Here is a 23,118-nt window from a genome sequence, read left to right as displayed (position 1 = left end):
AAATTAGATATCAAGTATATTTAGTCCATCAATGAATTTCAAAGAGCTCCTCTAACAAGGGAGCCAGTGTTTTGACAACTGATACAAGCCACAGCTACATTGATAAATACATATATAATAATTAAATGAATACTCTCTGTAGAAATGCATTAGGCACAACAAAATCACTGACAATCTGAAGGAACCTTTTACAACAGTTCCACTGTTCGTAACACCTAACACTAGGGCTCAAAGGAAATTCATCATCATGACTCAGACTAGGTTCTAGCACTTAAATAACTAATAGTTTGTCCATGAGTGAAGGAAGCTAAAGTGTCTCCCCTTCCCCAACTTCTGCCTTCACCAAACCGTATCCAGTAGTTTTTGGTCTAGAGCCAGCATTTACTAGGCTGGCTCCTTCTGTCACAGCTAAGGTTCAAGTGTCCATCTAGCCCACACCTTTCCTCAACCTGGGCCTTGTTCTTTATCCCCATGTTCATCCTTCTTGGACAGTTTGTTCTACCTCAGTTTAACATCTGCTTCATTACAGCTTTTGAGGACCTCATGGTAGCTGGCAGAGCCAACAGATACTAGACCTCCCAGGAGACCTAATGATAAAGTCTGCACAGACAGTTCTCTTTCCAGCCATCTGGCTAATCCATCATCTTACAACATATTCTTGGAAATACTTTCTCCTGGCCATTGTGTGTGACTATTGGTGCTTGTTAGTCCTTCCCCTTCTTATGATGGGTCCAGCTTGTTTTTGGTAGTGGTGGTGGTGGTGCTTTTTCTTTTTTCTTTCTTTTCTTTTTTTTTTTTTTTTGAGACAGAGTCTCACTCTGTCGCTCAGGCTGGAGTGCAGTGGCATGATCTCTGCTCACTGCAACCTCTACCTCCCAGGTTCTAGCAATTCTCCTGCCTCAGCCTCCCAAGTAGCTGGGATTACAGGTGCATACCACCACGCCTGGCTAATTTTTTGTATTTTAGTAGAGACAGGGTTTCACCATGTTAGCCAGGCTGGTCTCGAACTCCTGAGCTCAGGCATTCCACCTGCCTTGGCCTCCCAAAGTGCTGGGATTAAAGGTGTGAGCCTCCGCGCCCAGCTGTTGGTGTTTTTTAAGTATTTGGACTACCTACAGATGCCTATATCCACTGTTCCCTACACAAAGAGAAGAAAAATACATATAGAAAGGACATTACATGCAGACACCTAGAACATATGACCCATATTGGTCAATGGTCCCAAACTTTTTAAAATTAATCTGGTAATTTGTTATAGCAGCAACAGAAAACTAATACATACATATTTGATCTAGTCTATTCTGTTGTATTCAAAAACTCTTTTGTACATGTGAAGCAGTACAGCTTAGGAATTATAAGCCAGATTCAGAAGCTAGACTGCTTGGGTTCAAATGTAAGTTCTGCATTTTTTAACTGTGTAACCTAAGTTAGTAACTTCATCTCACTATGCCTGAGTTTTCTCATCTGTAAAATGGGGTAACAGTATCTATCAGACAACTGACAGTGAGATTTAAACGAGTTAATATATACGAATGCACAGAACAGTGCCTGGTATGTGGTAAGTACATTTTTCATGCAAGACAGGGTATCAGCTATTCTCTAAGGAACTCTTCTAATTAAAAAAATATATGTATCAGCAAGAAAAACTTGTGCAGTGGGGGCACAGAGCTTGAGGACTGGTGATAAGTACCTGAGAACCTTGCTTGGCCTCTGTAGGGTTTTTCTGTTTTGTTTTGTTTTGAGATACAGTCTCACTCTGTAGCCAAAGCTGGAGTGCAGTGGTGCGATCTCAGCTCACTGCAACCTCCACCTCTGGGGCTCAAGTGATTCTCATTCCTCAGCCTCCTGAGTAGCTGAGACTACAGGCATGCGCCACCATGCCTGGCTAATCTTTTGCATTTTAGCAGAGACAGGGTTTCACCATATGGTGATCTGACCACCTCGGCCTCCAAAAGTCCTGGGATTACAGGTGTGAGCCACTGCACCCAGCCCTCTGTAGGTATTTTTTAAGGCCTTAAGTTCACAAAGATACTTCTTCTTTAACATTATCATTTCTCATTTTGTTTTAATTTTTAAGTTCCTCTATATATGTCATGCCTGTGTGGATTTTTTTTTTTTTTTTTTTTTTTTTTTGAGATGGAGTCTCGCTCTGTCACCCCGGCTGGAGTGCAGTGGCTGGATCTCAGCTCACTGCAAGCTCCGCCTCCTGGGTTTACACCATTCTCCTGCCTTAGCCTCCCGAGTAGCTGGGACTACAGGCACCCACCACCTCGCCCGGCTAGTTTTTTGTATTTTTGTAGTAGAGACGGGGTTTCACCGTGTTAGTCAGGATGGTCTCGATCTCCTGACCTCGTGATCCGCCCGTCTCGGCCTCCCAAAGTGCTGGGAATACAGGCTTGAGCCACCGCGCCCGGCCGCCTGTGTGGATTTTTAAACTTCTTATCCAAGCTATAATTATACCCACCCCACCTCTTCTATGCCTCATCAACCCTACTGGTTGCCACTTTATTGACCATGGGAATAACTGAAAGAATAAATAAGTAAATAAGATCTAATTACTGGCCGGGCGCGGTGGCTCAAGCCTGTAATCCCAGCACTTTGGGAGGCCGAGATGGGCGGATCACGAGGTCAGGAGATCGAGACCATCCTGGCTAACACGGTGAAACCCCGTCTCTACTAAGAAATACAAAAAATAGCCGGGCGAGGTGGCAGCGCCTGTAGTCCCAGCTACTCGGGAGGCTGAGGCCGGAGAATGGCGTGAACCCGGGAGGCGGAGCTTGCAGTGAGCTGAGATCCGGCCACTGCACTCCAGCCTGGGCTACAGAGCGAGACTCCGTCTCAAAAAAAAAAAAAAAAAAAAAAAAAAAAAAAAAAAAAAAAAAAAGATCTAATTACTTGGGCTGATTCTATGAATTTCTAATTTCTATTGGCTTTTACTACATTTTAACCATAAATATCCTTTAAATGTAAGTCTTACTACTTTTGAAGAGGCAGTAAAAATGTCAGGGTTGGGACTAGTGAGAGAAGAGTGTAGACCCTGAACAAAATTTAAGGGATACCAAAAAACTCATTAATCAAGATAAGTACTTTCATGCAATGGTTTTTAAAAACTGCATTTTAAAAATGAAAAGAATCCATAATGAACAATATTAAATTTTTAGGGAACCTGAGGGAAAAGAAAAAGGGTATACTTCTGTATGCGTGTTTCTATGTATTTTTTTTCTTTTACAGAGCATTAAAGTAGCTGAAAAATGTAAAATTGGGTGTATTAAAACTCATAGCATTAGTTTAAATATTTTATTTATAACAAAGAATGTATTATATTACTTTCCTGGCTCTGAAGAAAGCAAATTCATCAATGATATTTTCAAAATCTATTTCTTTGCTTCTCACTTTAAATTGGTAAGAATTGTCACATTTGACAATTTCTCTTTGACCAAGTAACAATCTTTTAACAATCTTTTAATAATATTTTCAAGACCAGGAGATCATACAGATATTTCTAACCTAAAACTTTAACATTATAAATTTTTTTCTTATGTAGTTTTAATTTTGTAAAACCTCCTTCTCAATATCATGCTTCAAACCAAATTACACACAACGCAATACACCACCAGCATCAAACAAGGAGCGAGAAAGAAAGAAACTCCCTCTGGTTGCTAGTATGCCAAGCCTGCTAGAAGAGGCCAGTGGAATAGGAACAGAGAACTTCTTGGCACTACAAGATCCACACTAAGCATGAGGAACCAGCATTCCACTAAACATTTGAAATTAACATAAATTAGCTCAAAATGGATCAAAGACCTAAACTATAGAACTGCTATATGAAAACACAGAAGATCTTTGTGACTTTGAGTTAGGCAAACATTTGTTACACATGACACCAAAAGCATAATCCATAAAAGAAAAAATTGATTAACTGGATTTCTTCAAAATTAAAAGCTTCAACTTTTCCAAAGACACTATTAAGGGAATGAAAAGACAAGCCAGAAATGGAGAGAAAATATTTCCAAGGCATCTATCGGAGATTTTTTTTAATGGGCAATAGATTTGAACTTCACCAAAGAAGACAAAGAAATAGCAAATAAGCACATAAAAAGATGCTTAAGATTATTAGTCAATGAGATAACACTATCATTAAAATAAAAAGACTGACCATAACAAATGTTGAAGAGAACATGGAGTAAGTGGAACTCTTACGCTGCTAGTAGGAACATAAAATGGTACAACCACTTTGGAAAACAGTCTAGTAGTTAAACATACACTGTTACATGGTTCAGCCATTCCACTCCCAAGAGACAGGAAACCATATGTTCACACAAAGACTTGAGTATAAATATTTATAGTAGCTTTATTTGTAATAGCCCCAGATGCTAGAAACAATCCAAATGACCATCAATAAGTGAATAAATTATGGAATTATGGTATATCCACACAATGGAATACTGTACTACTCAGAAATAAGAAGGAATGAACTATTAATTCATGAAATATGTAAATAAACCCTAAAATGATTATGCCAAGTGAAAAAAGCCAAACAAAGAAGAGTACATGCTTCATGATTCTACTTATGTAAGGCTCTAGAAAACGCAAGCTAGTCTACAAGGGCCAGAAAAGCAGATCAGAGGTTGCCTAGGGATGAGGTGAGAAAAGATGGGAGAGCGGGATTACCAAGGGGGATGAGGAAACTTTTGGGGGTAGTACCTATGTTCATTATCTTGATGGTAGTAATGATTTCGTATGTGTACACCTATGTCAAAACTTATCAAAATGTGCATTTTAAATATAAATAATTTACTGTGTATAAATTGTTAACCACCCCCCATAAATATATAAAAAAGATCAGCCGACCTGGAAGTGATTGGGTCAAATATCAGGAGAATGGAGGACGTGGTCAGACAGAGATCAGGGTCTGAAGCCACAGAGGCACATAGGATTAGGGGTGGGGGCTGATGGGTAACTTGGCATGAAGGAAAAGGGCTAGGAGAGAACAAAGCCATGGGGGATGGGGGGGAAGGCAAGTGAGCAGGAGGTCAAAAGACATGGCAGCAACCAGGAGGTAGAAGGTGGCATGTAAAAGGGACAGAGGTTTCCACAGAGGAGATGGTGGCTAACGTCTGGAATTGGCATGGGAGAAAAGAAAGACCATGATCTCACCCCGACTCCTGAGGGAGACAGAGGAGCTTCAGACAAAAGTCAGGTTTCAGGTGGTCAGGGAGGTGAAAGAAAGAGGCTGAGGCTTTAGGGCTATTGTTTAAAGCCAGAAGAGGACCCCCAGAGGGCAAAACACAAAGAAGTGCCTGGGAGGGGAAGAAGCACAGAGCAATAATGGTAAAAGCACCCTGAGAGGGCATGGAAAAACACCAAGTGAGTCGGCCCCCATGCTACCAGGGGCATTAGTTCCAGACATCTCCTGGTGAACATGGAGGCACGTGGGGTCCCTGATTTCACCCAGCCTGGCTGTGATGCACTTCAGAGGGAGTCCTGTGTGAAGTGCATAGGGAAACCCCGCTCTCTCAGGAAGAGTGAGCTATGGTATGGTCTGAATGAGGGCACCAGGGAAAGCTGCCAGACTCAGGCTCCCAAGGAAAGGTTAGGACCCAGTGGGCAGTAGGGACCTTGAGAAATGAGACTGGTCAGAGCCTATGTTCACATCCCAGGCAATGTGGGGCCACTGGTTAGTCCCAGGCACAAAACCTGGAATACACTTAAAAAGTAAAAAAACAAATTTTCAGCTTAGTTAGGCCTTTGGTTTTTACACTATGTATATAAAAAACCTAGGTGAACAAACTAGATTTAATAATGACTCATAAAAAAACATATGAGGTATTGCACACATGTGAAATTTCCAGTAATTGAGCCCCACCCCTTTAAACCTTTTTAACATTTTTTATATAAAAATTCATTTTTAACATTTTTATATAAAACATCTCTAATACAAAATACATCCTTTTACCTACCTGACAAATAATTATTGAGTTCAGGCATAGCACTACACACTGAATGAGATAGGAAACTTGCTTTCTAGAGGCTCCAGAGCAGTAAGCCTTCTTAAAGTGAACACACATATAACTTAAGTCCTCTGTTGACAACGCACAGCCTGCCCTTGTACCAAATATCCCTGGTTTGCTGCCAGTGCCATTCTTTGCCATTGCCTCACTCTGCATCAGTTCTAATTATTGCCCAGAGATGAGATGTCAAGCAGTCACCTTTATCCACCATGATTTACTGGCCTAAAAAATGACTTCAGAAAAAATTGGATAAACAATTTTTTTCTTTTGTAGTCAGTAATGGAACTTTACAAATACTTGAGTTGTATTCCCTGGTCATCTTGCTCTCCAAACATCACTTGAAGAAATACCTCCAGATGCTTGGAATAATGAACCCGTGTTCATTTCACATTGCAAAACTTACGAGTTCAAATGTTTCCTCATTCAATGATTTAAAGCAAGGAGCCAGCCATTAAAAAACAAAACAAAGAGAAACCACAGAGTATCCCTTCCCTCTAAAAGCAGTTTTAAGAGAAATAGAATGTCTCTGTTTTCTACAGACAAAAATAAGACGACATGATAAGAAACAGACTTCAAGCACTGTGGTGGTTGATGTTTCAAATTATTTTCTTCCTTCTCGGCTTTTGAGACTCATAGAATATAGCAGTTGCCCTTATTTTAGGTTTCTCTGCTTAGTGACACTGTCATATGCAGTGTGGGACAAGAAGCATACTGCATCAGTTGTGTATAACCATGACTTCAAGGTTTTAACCCAACATTTCAGAATATCTTGTCCCCCACCAGCTGCAATAACATTTAACTAGTAAGACATTAGTATAGGAGTGTTCTTCCTAGTAGGTAAGGAATATTGCTACCTACAATGTCAGGCACTGGCTGGTGAGAAGGCCCCTCCTTGCCCAAGACTCAGAGGTTTTGTAAAAGTCCAGGATGCCAATGCTGAGGACATATTTAAAGCACATTCCTTTCCTTTGATACCTGGTATTTTCCTATAGTTTCTAAGTTTCTACAACAACTCAGTCAAGACCTGGACTGACTAATGGTAACAGTTTTAAAAATCCAAATAAACTGGAAATAATTCAATAGGTACAGTGAGGTATATATGTATATAATTACAAATCCATAATCTCTTATGGACCATTTCAAAATCCAAAAGATTATAGGAAAACTGAAGTTCTTCTGTGTAAGTCATTAGTGGACAGAACCTAATCTGAATTCATATGCTGGCAATGACTCAAATAAGGCTATCTTATGTGTAGATATTCCATTAATGGTACATATTCTTATCTTAAGCTATAGAAATAGTAACTTACATAGTTGGGGTGGTGGGGAGAAGGTGCTGCCCAGACCACTGGAAGTGTTATGTTAAGATTGTCTTGATGTTCTAACTTATTTGCTTCATTGTACATCAATGCACCACATTGCCATTCTAAAATCTGAAAATGCCTGATTCCAAAGCACATCTAGTAAAGATCACTGTAGAGGAGATGTGGACCTGTGTCAACACCCATTTCCACCCAATATGATTATCACGCAAAAATTATTTGTCTGAAAAGAGCCTGTTTGACTCTAAGTATATAAGCATCAGTAATAAACATGCATAATTTTACATGCAAATGCTCATATTTCAGCATTCTGAAATACTATTCATTCTGACCACTTTATAGCAACAACTTGTTCTGCACACCAGATAAACAACACATACTGCTATTAGATGGCTCAGGAAACTCAGTATTTGGCAGTCTCAACTGAGGAGTCTGAGGTCTCCAGTCATTGTTCTTGCTAAGATGCTGCCAAACTGGGTAAAAAGCTACTTGTACCAGCAATTTTAACCAGTTTATGTGGTATTAGGCAGAATTAAAATAATACTACACACTGCCTACTAGACACATAAAGTTTCACAACACAAATGCAAATTAATTTTCACACATAGTCCCAATAAATTTATTCATGCTGAGAAGAGCCTACTAATCTTCAGACATTCTAAACTGCTATCTAAAGAAAATGAGCATAGTTTTCATACAAATGATATAAACAAAATTGAAGAAGGATTATATGTAGCACAGATAAAAAAATACTGCATGCAGTTATTTCTCATTGTCAGCCATTCCTACGGTACCACGGAGCACCACAAATCCCCATGATGTCTCTTTAGATTACATCTTACATTTAAATTTTTATTTTCACTTTAATTTAAAAACACAAGCTGAAAGTCTCAATTAAGCAGAAATGCGATGGCCAACTCTCTAAAATCTAAAGGAAAACTTTATTTGTGTATTTGAAATAGTTAAAGATAAAGGCACTATCTTAATGATTTATACATTTGGTTCAATTGACATATATACTTTATTTAAATTAAGAACATATAACTTCAAATAATTTAGTTTCTATAAGAGTCAATTCCATTTTCACATAAATAATCCTAAATGAAATTTAGGATTCGGAATTTTGGAATATGCACTAGCCATGCTGCATTCTTTCAGGTTCCACAACTTTGTACATATTGATCTCCCACTCAGAAAACCCTTTCCACACTGCACCTGTTCATCTTTCAAGGCTCAGATCAAAGTTACCTCTCTTGAAGCCTTCCTCAATTCCTCTGAACAGAATTATTCAACTTTTCTTTTTTGCTATCATCATACTTCTTTCATAGAGGCAATTTTGCTGTAATTATTTTTTCTCATATATTCCCTGACTGGGCAAAAGGCCTATACAATACAAGAATGGTGATATATTCTTAGTTTCTGTTCCAGAACTTTGCACACAAATGTCTCTCCCTCAATAAATATTTGAATGAATGAATGATCAAACAGAGTTAGATTCCATCATAAGGTCACACTCTCCACAAATACAAACATCTGGTAAGTAAGAAAACTTGTAGGAAATGCTAGACTCTTGTATGGCAGGAGATTGAAGGAGACACTGCTTAAAACAGAAGGCAGAATTCACAATTGATTTCACAGAATTCCTCCAGCTGTGCTGTGTATATTCAAGTGAGATGAGACGTTAGATGTTAAAAACTGGACAGAAAAGGCAGCTGTAGTAACTTGCTTTATTTCAAGTTTCCTCTCAATGCCACATCGTAAAGCATTCAAAGAGAATAATTTTCAGTCAATGATACAGGCTTAAAGAACAAGAATTCTCTTGGCTGGGCATGGTGGCTTATACCTGTAATCCCAGCACTTTGGGAAGCGGAGGCGGGTGGATCGCTTAAGGCCAGGAGTTCAAGACCAGCCTGGCCAACATGGTGAAACCCATCTCTACTAAAAATACAAAAAAAAAAAAAAAAAAAAAAAAAAGCCAGACATGGTGGTGCATGCTTGTAATCCCAGCTACTCGGGAGGCTGAGGCAGGAGAATCACTTGAACCCAGGTGGCAGAGGTTGCCATAAGCTGAGATCGCGCCACTGCACTCCAGCCCGGGCAACAGAACAAGACTCCATCTCAAAAAAAAAAAAAAAAAAGAAATACACACTACCGTGATTCAGGAGGTCTGGCTGGGGCCTGAGATTCTGCATCTCTAACAAGCTTCTGGGCGAGGCTTATGCTGCTGGCCTATGAACTACACTCTTAAGGAGCACACAGAGGAAGAGATAGACATATTTATCTCCAGAGTCAGGGTTGAACTTGTCTTGGTTTTCATTACCATAATACCATGCCCTTATTAATATTCCTTTCTATAAGCTACCTTGATGATATCAATTATATAAAAATTACTGAAAATTCAACTGGAAGAAATTCATATTACTAAAAAATTTTTAATTGTTCTTACCTATACTCTGGTAATGCCATCGAAAGAAAATTCGTTCAGGTAGAAACTGCAGTATTTTCTATTAAAAAAAGATATAAAGAAAATAAACAACAAATGAAATTACACATTTTCATGACAGGCCCATATTACTCACTATAGATAAGTTCTAGAAGAGGAAAAGGAAACTATTTATAATAACATACATACTGCACTTTATGCTGTATTCCTATGGGATCGTTTCTTTCACTTGCCCCAGGCAAGCTTGCTTACCTGAATGTTTTAAAGAGATTACTGTCCCAAGTTTAATTCCCTCCAAAAGAAAACAAGAAAAAAACCTAAAATGCTATTTTTATCTTAATTAAATAACTATTTCTTAAATATTAAAATAATAATTTCCCAAATGACAGATTCCCCAGGTTTCTTCTTTTTCACCATCGCCTTCCCATTTTCATTATAATCACTATTAGTCTCTGGACAAAGAACAGGATTGGGAAGAAAAGTGAAAACAAAGAGAACGAGACTGTAAACAACTCAGTGAGACAAGAAAATGAAATCAGTGGCAAGAATTTCATGAAATTAATGGCCAAAAAAACTAATAAGTTTTAGAATTATAGTTAAGAATATCCCCAAACTTTTACAAATTTGACTTTTGTAGATTCCATATACATGAGATCACGCACTCTCTTTTTTTCCTTTGAGACAAAGTCTCACTCTGTCGCCCAGGCTGGAGCACACTGGTGTGATTTCAGCTCACTGCAACCTCCGTCTCCATGGTTCAAGTGATTCTCCTGCCTGAGTCTCCAAAGTAGCTGGGATTACAGGTGCCTGCCACTACGCCCAGCTAATGTTTGCATTTTTAGTAGAGACAGGTGTTTCACCATGTTGGCCAGGCTGGTCTCAAACTCCTGACCTCGGGTGATTCACCCACCTCAGCCTCCCAAAGTGCCTGGATTACAGGCATGAGCCACCATGCCCAGCCCTATGCAGTATCTTTCTGTGCCTGGCTTATTTGACTTGGCAACAATGTCCTCCAGGTTCAACCATGTTGTCACAAATCACAGCATTTCCTTTTATAAGGCTGAATAGTATTTCACTGTGTATTCATACCACATTTTCTATATCCATTCATTCACTGATGGACACTTAGGTTGTTTCCATATCTCAACTACTGTGAATAATGCTGCAATAAACATGGAAGTGCAGATATCTCTTCTGCATACTGATTTCAATTCCTTGGGACATAAAGCCAGAAATGGGATTGCTGGGGCATATGGCAATTTTATTTCTAGTTTTTTTGAGGAACTTCCATACTATTCTCCACAATGGCCGCACTAATTTACACTCCCACCAACAGTATACCAGCGTTTTCTTGTCTCTACATCCTCGCCAACACTTGTTACCCGTCATCTTTTTGATAACAGTAATTCTAACAGGTGTGAGATGATATATCACTGTGATCTTAATTTGCATTTTCCTGATGATTAGTGATGTCAAACATTTTTTCATAAACTTGTTGGCCAAATATATGTACGTATTCTTTTGAGAAAGTCTATTCAAGTCACCTTATCTTTCAAGCCCATAATTCTGAAAGGTATCTCATATCTAATGTTACTACATGATAATTCTGACAAACACTCAAACACACCCACACACATTCCAAATCCCACTGAGTGAAAAATCCCTACACACCAGACAAGACTTCATTCTTGAAAAATAAAATAAATATAAATAAAATATGTAATCCTTCCAAGATTTCATGAATAGTGGGCAAGAGAGATGATAAAGAAAAGAGTATCATTTAGCAAAAAAAAAAAAAAAAAAACCCTGACAGACGTTTGCAGGAAACATTACAGAAGTAAGGGGGAAAGAGCTTCACCTCAGCAGGGGCTTCATGGAATGCTTCCTGGAAATGAGGACACTTGAGCTGAGACTTAGAAGATGAATTAAATTAGCCTAGTGGATAGGGACAGAAGAAAGACCATGGGAGAATGCTAGAAGGCAAAGACAGGTTGGTGCCTTACAGGAACCACAGCAGCAGGAGGGTCAGTTTGGCTGGTAGGCAGGGAGAAGGGGAGGAGATGGGCCTGGAGAGGCAGGCAAGCCTGGGGGCTTAATGTCCTCATGGGAGCAGTGTGGTCCCTAAATGGGTTCCAGCTGGAGGCGAACTGGAGGCAGCTGAGAGGGGAGGCAGACACAATCACTGAAGAGAGGCAATGGTAGCATTTCAGAGGAGAAATAAGAAAGCCTGGACCAAGGTCGACCAGGTAAAGAGAACATATAATACTGATATGCAGGAGACAAAATTGTCAGGATAAGTGGGTAGAGGGGCTGTAGTAAATGGAGGTCTCCATGGCTCCCAGTGGCTTAGTAGATGGCAACACTTTTATCCAAGAGATCAAATCCAGATCCAATCTTAGACCCGAGGCAAATAAGCTGTCAAGTTTGATTCTGGACATCCTGCCATTTTGAGGTGTCAATGGATGACCTTACTGGAGATGTTCTTCTAGGCAAATGTGTAAATGGGTCTGGAGTACAGAGGCAGGATTTGGATGGTAACAGATACGAGCAGCGGCTGAAGCTGTGTGCATATGACAGCTCTCTTTTGAGAGAGTTTAAAATAAGACACAATGAAGCTCTGGAGGTATCCGTGAGCTGAGGGAGCTCTGCTAAGAAGGTAAAATGAAGGTAAAGCAGAAGCCAGAGGCTAATGTGCTCGAATCCAAGGAGAAATCTTTGATATGCCAGCTATTTGTATGCTTATTTATTATAAAGATTAGAAATATTTAAGAGTATTTATATGCACAACTAGTTCTAAAAAGTTAAACATATTAGAAAATGTGGGAAAATTAATGTCACATAACAAAATGATTTCAATATTAAATCAAGTGAGCTCAGTGTTAATCTCTTGCCTTGAGAACATACAACCTTTGTAAGCCAGACACCAAATGCCAGGCATAACAGATCCATTTATAAATTGTACAGAAGTAAACTGGCTGTTTCAGGGGGAAAAAATCAAAATAAGTCTTCCCCTTGCAATATGCTCTAACATTAATTTTAGATGAATAACACAAAAAAGTAGCTAAATATAAAAACTGGGTTGTTATGTCAAGTTACATGATATTAAAAGGGAATCAGAATAAGTAAAACAGCTCTCTACAGAATATCTTAATAAGAACCCACATGAGCACTGTCTTACCAACAGAACCTAAACTCAAATATCCCCATGAGCACATAGGATCAAGAACCCACAGAACTGGGTTACAACCTACAGGAAAAAATCACAAGCAAAGAGGTTAGAACAAGAAATGCAAAGACTCTGGAACTGAGAATAAGAACGAGGGTCCCAGGAGTTAGGCTGCCAGGCCAAATGAGCAACTCTAGGGCCACAAATAGACATAATCTGGAGATGGCCTGGGGATCACCAGACGCAAGAGATGAAGACAAGCCTGCACCTGCATCTAAGTTAGATCCTCTGGTTCTTTAACTCAAACTTTCTCTTAAAAGAAAAATTTACTATAGACCCCAATTTGGTATCTTTGATTAAAAAAAAAATTAATGATAATGGCAAGGTGAGTTTTCCGGAAAACATGCTGCAATGGAGGAGTTAGGAGTACAAATGGTCTACTGAGGACTAACACCTGTGAAAGAGAAAAGATGGCAGCAAGATTGGACAGGGGAGCCTCAGACCATGAGGCAGAGCTGACAAATCTCTGCCAACCTAGTGGAAGCTCTAGAGCAAAGATGAGAGGAGCCCAGTGTGACCAGAAATGGCAAGGCCCTTGTACTACCGCCTCTGGCAGTTACTGGCCTGGGGCCATGATGCAAAGAGTATGACCAAGAATGGAAAGTTGAAGGTGTGAAGAGCTGGAAGCCATCAGCTAACGCCACCCCTGTAGCTGGGCAGCACATTCTTTCTTGAAAGGGAATGTGTACAGCCCATCTCTATGTGTGCCACAATAATCTTCAAATTATTTAGAATATTCTCATCTCATTAGAAAGCTGAAGTTCTAAGAGATGGGCCCCCTACTTGACAGACATGGCCTCTCTACTGGCAGTTTCTCAACAGCTGGCTCCTACCTCATGTTGATGGAAGCCTGGTCCCACTGAGCTCTCCACATCCCTTCTGTGCTTCCTTCCATGCATTCACTCTGCCTGGGCAAATGGCACAGCAGTGACTTGGTGTCCTATTATCTCACGCATTCTCCTTTAAGGGACCTGGCAGCCCAGCTACATCCCAGGATCATATTCTGATCCCATCTTGCCACTTAATTTAAACATTTCATATAGGAAATGCTGAGAAAAGTAAAGATTCAGAATAGATCTTAGATTAGATGAATGTTTGACATACCCACTGTTCTTCAGATCTTTAATTTAGTCAGGAAGCTAATTTGGCAGTGAAAATCATGCTTTTTAGTTTTCCAAAATACATATTGGTCTTCTTGATTTCGTTTTCTTTTGTTAGTACACAACAAAGAAAAACACAGAATGCAGCAAGACGATGTGTATCTACATGCTTGGATACTGTCAGTCTGCCACAAAAGTAATTTCCAACTTATTCTGAGGTCTGGGCTATCATTATCACCACTTCGGGGTAAGTTTTCAGATTCACAAAATGGATGGACTTTAAAAACACTCAAAAAGGTTTGGATATGAAATGCATGCCCAATATCTGAGTTACTAAGAATATTCCCAAATGGATAAAATCTTATACAACACTTCAAAGGCTGAAACATTACGCACACTGATGCTTCTTCTTGTACCCAAATATTGCAAGAGCCATTGTTTAAAGTCTATGAGGTCAATAAAAATAAAACCCAGCACAACTATCTATGTCCAAATGCTAAGCCTGTCCCTCAGAAAGCCCTAGATGAAGCCTACCTTTACTGGGGCAAATACAATCTGGCATTTCTTCTACTGCAGCCAATATTCTAAGCTATACTGCTGTGAATGCCACATAAGCTACTGACATCTTGTTTGTAGTTTCACTGGAGAGTAAAATAAAAAAAAAAAAAAATCAAGAAAGCCACACAGTGTGAATAAATATTACTTTTCTGAAAAACACATGGCTCTATTTAATGCTCAGTGCTCAGCTGCATCTATATGGTAATCCATTATAGTACACTCGAAATCGAAATTAGGTATTACTACTGATCAACACATCAGGGAATCTGTCATTCTTTTAACTGATTATCCATAGTTCTTTTTTCTTCAGAACCTACTGCATGACCAGGAATAATGTGAAATGCAAGTTGGAGTCTACATAAGATGCTATAGTCTGCTTTATAACTGCTGGTTTTCTTTTGATTTGTGTGGGAAATATTTTTTAATTATTATCAGATGACTGCAATATGCCCCAGTGGATTCACACTTGATTTCAATTCCACGTAGAAAGCTAGGACAGTGAAGAATGAAGAAAATACTACACACTAACTCATGCGAAGGTAATCAACTACAACAATGACCAACTCACATGTTACATCTGAAAGCACAGTGTGGGGAGCAACCCTTCTCCAAACTAGCTACAGGACAGAAGAGCTCTGGGTAAAGAAAATGCTGACCAAGGAGAAAACAAAAGATTTGGTTTAAAAGAAAAGAGGTCTTAGTTACTTGATATTTTGAATAATATGCAGAAAACTTACGATGAGAACTGGACAGTTCAGTTTAAAGAAAACATTCTGTGAATGCCTGTGTTACAAGTATAGTCTGATTTCAGAAGGACCCAGCTGCATAGATGCTTCCAGGGAGACCTATAGAGAGGGGAACTTGATCATTTGCTGTCTTAGGCCTGGCCACTTGTCTCTTACCACAATGTTCAACTCTTTCATGAAGACAGAATATTTGCCTTGAACACTTTCTCATTAACATTATAACAAAATGTTATTTAAGGACCTGCTATATGTTTAAAGTTAAAAGAAAGTTATTCTAGAACTGAAAGTCTATCAGCCACATACCTCCCTTCTTCAATATATCCTACACAATTCATATTCCAGAAAATATACAGATTAATCAAAATAATCCAAAAACAAGGGCGTGGGGTTATAAACACTGTGACAGTGAGCTATATTTACATAATTGGAGTTAATATGACTATAAAAAAGTATATTCCTAAAACAACTAACATAAGACAACATCCTAAAAATAATAAAATAATTTGAATGGCAACAGCAGCAGCAAGAGGATGAACAAGTTCTATACCTTGAAAGATGATGACACTGGGGACCATGCTCAGAATGAAGAAAACAGCACACAGAAAGTTGGAGAGAAGGAAAAAACAGAACAAGACAAGAATCAGAGCAGCAGCAAGAGGAAAGCTGTTGTTCCTGGACCAGCAGAGTATCCCCTACAGTACAACTACACTTTCTGGTATTTCAGGAGAACCCCTAGCCATCCCACCAGCGCACAGAGCTACAAACAGAATATCAAACAAATGGGCTGCGTGTGGTGGCTCATGTCTGTAATCCCAGCACTTTGGGAGGCTGAGGTGGGCAGATCACTTTGAGGCCAGGAGTTTGAGACTAGCCTGGCCAATATGGTGAAACTCAGTCTCTATTAAAACTACAAAAATTACCCAGGGACGGTGGTGGCGCACATGTGTAATTCCAGCTACTCTCACTTGAGCCTGGGAGGTGGAGGCTGCAGTAAGCCGATATTGTGCTACCACACTCCAGCATGGGCAACAGAGCGAGACTCTGTCTTGAAAAAAAAAAAAAAGACTATCAAACAGATTGAAAGCTTTGCCTCTGTGAGTTCTTAGTGATTTAATGGAGCCCTGATAGTTCATTCATGCCTGTATTTATATCATGATGTTTATTTACCTTCCTGGTAACCTATTTAAAATTCTAGTTTCCTTAGTTGACTGACCTGAGTCTCAGAGATCAGATTTGTTCATTCTTAGGTTTCTACCTAGACATCCCTAGTTAACGTGTAGGTATCAACAAATATGAGAATTGCAGAGTTGATCGGAAAAGCATAATATAAAAGTACAGGACTTTTTTTTTTAAATTTAAGTAGATAATTTATGCAGTCCTTATTAAGTTCAAAGTGTCATGGAGAATACAAAAGCTTATAGTACATGGCGTCTATCCTCATGAAGTTTGACAGTAAAGTGAAAAGTAAAGTTTGAAAGTTTGTATTTAAGAACCTCCCACTAGGGTTTTGGCTGTGCTCCTGATCATGCATAAAATATTTTTTTCCTGTGTTCTGAAGGAAAATGAAATCTCTATTAACTGCTTTTGTGGGTACTGACAGTACAGAGAGCCTAGACTATGTATCATCTCCCTCCCAGGTGACTTGGTTTGTGTACCCCAAGAATCTGTCTACAACTAACACCACTCTTGCTGAACAAAGGTTATTATGTACCTCCTAAGTACAGTTGATCTCTAGGCAGAATCAAACGCAGGGTTTGTCATTTTCTTGAAATTATTGAGGTATTAGCCCTGTTTAAACATGTAAAAAAGAAAAGAATACTCTAATAGGTAACATTACAATAAACTACTAAAGAGGGAAAAATAATATAAAATTAATAATAATCTGGGTGCAAACTGCTTAAAATAGTTGAGAAGAAGTACAAAAGACATACGGAATTAAAGTAAAATTATGGGGCTATCATCGAATCTTGCTTTATTTATTTATTTTTTTGAGACAGAGCCTCCCTGTCACCCAGGCTGGAGAGCAAGGGCGCAATCTCAGCTCACTGCAACCTCCACCACCCAGGCTCAAGCGATTCTTGTGTCTCAGCCTCCCGAGTAGCTGGGATTACAGGTGTGTGCCACCACACCCGGCTAATTTTTATATTTTTTAGTAGAGACGGGATTTCTCCATGTTCGTTAGGCTGGTCTTGAACTCTTGGCCTGAAGTAATCTGCCCACCTTGGCCTCCCAAAGTGCTGGGGTTATAGGTGTGAACCACTGTGCCTGGGAGAAATACTGCTTTATTCTTTTTTTTTGAGATGCAGTCTCACTCTATCGCCCAGGCTGGAGTGTCGGCTCACTGTAAACTCTGCCTCCCAGGTTCATGCCATTCTCCTGCCTCAGCCTCCTGAGTAGCTGGGACTACAGGCACCCGCCACCACACCTGGCTAATTTTTTGTATTTTTGGTAGAGAAGGGGTTTCACCATGTTAGCCAGGATGGTCTCGATCTCCTGACCTCATGATCCGCCCGCCTCAGCCTCCCAAAGTGCTGGGATTACAGGAGTGAGCCACCGTGCCCGGTCTGCTTTATTCTTGATATTAGAAGAAAAACAATGCAAACGTTATTGTTAAAGATAGTTATTGGAATGAAAACAGAAAGTGTACCTTCCAAATTACAAAGCATATTGCATAAAGCCAAAATCAGTGACCTCTCCCCCAAAAACAAAGTTAGAAGAAAAGCTAAAACCAAGTACAATGGGCATCAGAAAACACAGATGTGTACTGGTTATCACACACAAAAAAGTAGTTAGTATAAGCAGGTTAAATTCCCTTATCAAAGACCAAGTCCATCAGACCCAGCTTTCAAACACAGAAAGACTGACAATAAAATACAGAAAAAGAGGCTCACGTACACACACACACACACACACACACACACACACAAAGCAATATTAGTATCAAGTGAAAAAGTATTAACAGGACAAAGGGAATTATTTCAAATAGGTTAAATATGTAATTTATAATATACCTATAATACTTATGAATCTTTATGCAACAAATAACATAGCATGGAAATAAAACAATGGAGGCATACTCCATTAAAACAACTTTCAGAAACTAAAGGGGAAAAACACTTTTTAAATGGGAGATATTAACACACACTATCTTTGAGAAATAAAATAGGCAATACAGTATAATACAGAAGACTTGAATATAGTTATAGCAAGACTGGTTTAACAGCTATATATCAAATACTGAACTTCACAGAATCCAACATTTATGAAACATTTACGAAGTTATTTTTCTAAGCCATGTAAAGAAATCCCTCAAAGTAAGTTTTACATAGGTCACAAGCAAACTCAATACACGGGAAGTCCACCATCAACAGTTTAAGCTAAAAAATTCTCAATTACTTGTAGATTTTAAACACTCAAGTTAAAAAAAAAAAAGTAATTCTCAATTATTTGTGAATTTTAACACTCAAGTTAAAAAAACTGATTATAAACGAAAAATAATCAACATTGTGATTCACATACAACAAAAATTGGTCAAAGCTGAAATAAGAGACAAATCCATAGACCTGAATTTCCTGTAATACAAGAACCAAGTTTTAAACTCAAAAAATTGAAAAAAAAAGTTTTGTTAAGGAAGAAATCAATAAAAATAAAAGCAAAAATGACTTATATAATGAAAGTATCACCAAGTATTGTAAATCACTAAGATACAGACAGCTGAACTGGTAGTACTGCAGGTAATTAAATATCCTCTTAATCAAACATTTATTTAATTCATTAAAAAATATTCCTATTAAGTGCCCATTCTGTGCCAGGTACCATGTGAAGGATCAGAGATACATAAAAGACACCATTCCTGCTCTAAAATCTAGAGCTCTAAGAGGGAAAAGGTGAGAAAATCAGGGATGTGAGTACATGCACAAGGAAATGAAGACAGACAAGGTGCACTTCCAAAGGGAGAATACCCTTGAACTGAATCTTGAAGGACAACAGAGGTGAGTCAGGCAAAGAAGAGCATTCCAGGCAGACCAAACAGCAGCAAAAAATAAAAATCCTTCCTGCTTGTTTGGGGACCTGTAAGAGGTTGCCAGTGAGGGCACAAGACAGGTGATAGAGAAGGAGGCACAGACCAGATGAAGAACGTTCTGAAGGCTGTACTGGAGAGTGTGACTTTTGTCCTAAAGGCAATGAGAATCGAAATTACATCACACAGACAGCATCTGAGGTGAATGAGGGAGAGAGAAGGGGTAGAAGATCACAGATCAAAAGACTACTTAGCAGGATATTCCAATGGTGGGGAAACTGAGGCTCTGAACAAAGTCTTAGGTAGTAGGCAGAAGATAGTATCAAAGAGCACCAGCACAAAATATACAGAGCCACAGAGTGAAGAAAAATACTATCAGTACTGAACAAAATAAACAGACGAACTGATGTTTTTTGCAGTAGTCCTCCCTTATCCTAGGGGGATATGTTTCAAGACTCCCAAGGGATGCCTGAAACCACAGATAGTACCAAACTCTATATACACTATGCATAAATTTCTTTTTCCTTCTTCACAATTTCATAGAAGATTCATTCTCACTGTAGATATCTTAGCAACCTCAGCATATAGTTTTTTTCTTTCTTATTAATTCAAGAACTTTCACCTTTTCACTTAATGGAAGCACTGTACAGCTTCTCCTTGGCATATCTGATTGCCAGCATCACTACTCTTGTGTTTTGGAGCCATTATTATTATTATTATTATTTTGAGACAGAGTCTCACTCAGTCACTCAGGCTGGAGCACAGTGGCGCGATCTCAGCTCACTGCCATCTCTGCCTCCCGAGTTCAAGTGATTCTCGAGCCTCAGCCTCCTGAGTAGCTGGGATTACAGGAGCGCACCACAACACCAAGATAATTTTTGTATTTTTAGTACAAACGAGGTTTCACCACGTTGGCCAGGCTGTCCTCAAACTCCTGGCCTCAAGCAATCCACCTGCCTCAGCCTCCCACAGTGCTGGGATTACAGGCATGAACCACCACGCCCGGCCTGGAGCCATTATTGAGTAAAATAAGAGTTACTTGAACACAAGCACTGTGATACCACAACAGCTTATCTGATAACCGGGACCACTACTAAGTGACTGACGGAGAGCTAGCCTCTACAGCATGGATCCACTGGACAAAAGAATGATTCATATCCCAGGCCGAATGGAGCAGGACGGTGAGAGATTTCACCACACAACTCAGAATGGCATGCAATTTAAAACTTATGAATGGTTTATTTCTTTAATTTTCCATTTAAAGTTTCTGGACCCTGATTGACCACAAGTAACCAGAACCTCAGAAGGTGACACTGCAGATAAGGGGGACTACCATATGAAGTACTAAAATGTGATATGCAAGATGTTTTTACTAGGTACAAAAAATGCAACCTTCAAAAACTGCAAAGGCGGGCACTTAATAGATTTCAAGGTTATTTTTTCACAGAACGAACATTCAGTGACCTTTACAAATCCACAAATTAGTAGCATATAATTCTACTCATAGTATGTGGGGTTTGCCTCAAATAAAGCATTCACTAAAACAGATTCAAAAGGAGTCTTCTTTTCTTTTTCTTTTTTTTTTTTTAATTTTTTTTTTTGAGACGGAGTCTCACTCTGTTGCCCAGGCTGGAGTGCAGTGGCCAGATCTCAGCTCACTGCAAGCTCCACCCCCGGGTTCACGCCATTCTCCTGGCTCAGCCTCCTGAGTAGCTGGGACTACAGGCGCCCGCCACCTCGCCCGGCTAGTTATTTGTATTTTTTAGTAGAGACGGGGTTTCACCGTGTTAGCCAGGATGGTCTCGATCTCCTGACCTCGTGATCCGCCTGTCTCGGCCTCCCAAAGTGCTGGGATTACAGGTTTGAGCCACCGCGCCCGGCCAGGAGTCTTCTTTTCACAAAAGTATCTTACACAGGAGATCTCAGTCACAACCAAATCTGCCATGCTATTCTTCGTTTCATGCAAGTTTCCCTTTTCTGCCTGAAAACTACTGCATTTTTCCGATCTCTTCAGTTTTGGTACTAGCATTAGTTGGCCATCTGTTTTATACCATTTTTTAGGGGAAAAAATCACTCCCAGACAGTTTCTACATATGTGATGAGTACAGAGTAACAAAACCCCAGTGAGATGCCACTACTTGGTTCCCACCACCCCATAAATTTAGAGGATTTAAACTCCTGCCTCAGCACAATTAGAAGGCATCGTACACCTGCAGGTTGGCTTGGGACTGGCCAACCTGTCAAATTCATTCAGCAAGTGCCCAAGGCCTGCAGGCCAAGCCGTGCACAAAGGCTTCAAGCCAGACCCTTCCAACTTGTACAGTGTCACAAACCACATCAAACACTAGATGTCACTCTGTAACAGCCACCACACTACACATCCAAACAGAAAACAAGTAATAGATTTATGATAGCAGGTTTTGTACAACTCTCTCCTAAAGGTATATATTAATTTTTAAAAAACCAACTTACCCAAACTGCATTAACAGATTAATTTTAATTAAAGAGAAAAGAGCTCTCTACATATCTCCTGCTATCCTAACAATAAATACACATGCTCAAGTTTCACTGTGAATTTCTCGTATCTTTAGCCCTAATGCAGTTTCCACCATCTGCCCTTAAAAGATTCCTGGAAGCATTTTTGCTAGTATTGCCTTCCACAGGATCTCCTCTTGAGAGTGTCAGTTACCAACACGTCAAGTGGTACACTATGTGAAAGAGGCCAGGATGCCAGGAGCTCAGGGCACCTGGACCGCAACAGATAACCACAAGAATGTAATTTCAGACTTCCACGAACATCTTATCTCCAGTGTCCCTTCCTCCAAGGTGACCTGAGTAATTTGGTATATCCCGTTGGATCAATCCCAAGTTTCTCACCTATAAGTCTTGATGCAAAAGGAACACTGCAGTCTTTAATACTAAATATGCATATTAAACTATCCATTGAAACTGACTCCTTTCAACTCAAAAACTTGTCTAATTAAAATTACTAACATTCTGTAATAGGATAATCACATTTTAACCAGGAACAGTGCATGCAAAGAATCTCCAAAATGGATCACATGTTTATATTTTGTTCCCACCTTCCAGTTTGTAGAGATCATAGATATTTCACAATCAAAATCAGACACCAGAATAACCACATGCCATAGAGATAAAGGATCTCAGTCGTGTGTTTTATTATTTCTCCAGTATCCAGTACAGGTGATAGCACTGAGGAGCAATTACAGAGCTAATCCACTACCACAGGCAACATGTGAGACCAATGAAAAAGGGTACCTTGGCCACCTGGCCCTCTACTGTGATCCCTGCAGAGCAGTCTCAAGGCAAGATCACACTATGCCATAACAATAATGCTATCATTTGGAGTTGTTCCCAACCAAGGGTTCAACATCAATAAAAGCCACAAGTACGACTAGCATTACAAAGAAGGCCAGATGATCATACACCTCTATTATCATTTAAATACAGCCCTACGTCATAAATGTGACCCAATATCTTCATCATGATAACTAGAGACATTCATTCTCTTTGCCAGCTGGAACTCAGGGAGACTCTGGGGATGGGAGATGGGAGTCTGTGTCAGCTCAACTCTTTTAAAAATGCTCTACACAAAATTTGAATCGATAGTGGCTTTTTCTCAATTGCAATTGGTCACTCAGAATTATGACAGTGACCAAAGAGCTGTATT

At 39.5% G+C, this 23,118-nt stretch overlaps 1 protein-coding gene across 7 annotated transcripts in view; it reads right to left on the bottom strand.

Moving 5' to 3' along the window:
- The window catches only part of RALGAPA2 (Ral GTPase activating protein catalytic subunit alpha 2), a 322,744-nt gene that overhangs the window by 253,547 nt on the left and 46,079 nt on the right, over positions 1 to 23,118 (bottom strand). For all 7 annotated transcript variants that reach the window (XR_013398579.1, XR_013398580.1, XM_015149541.3 and 4 more), the window contains 1 exon segment: positions 9,780 to 9,837. Coding sequence is in view for 5 of the 7 variants with exons in the window: in XM_015149541.3 (XP_015005027.1) it covers positions 9,780 to 9,837 (58 nt within the window). In the remaining 2 variants the exon portion in view is untranslated.

This window comes from Macaca mulatta, chromosome 10 (assembly GCF_049350105.2).
Source record: "Macaca mulatta isolate MMU2019108-1 chromosome 10, T2T-MMU8v2.0, whole genome shotgun sequence".
NCBI classification, from domain to species: domain Eukaryota; kingdom Metazoa; phylum Chordata; class Mammalia; order Primates; family Cercopithecidae; genus Macaca; species Macaca mulatta.
Note: the sequence above shows the minus strand (reverse complement) of the source record. Positions and strands in the feature narration are given on the sequence as shown.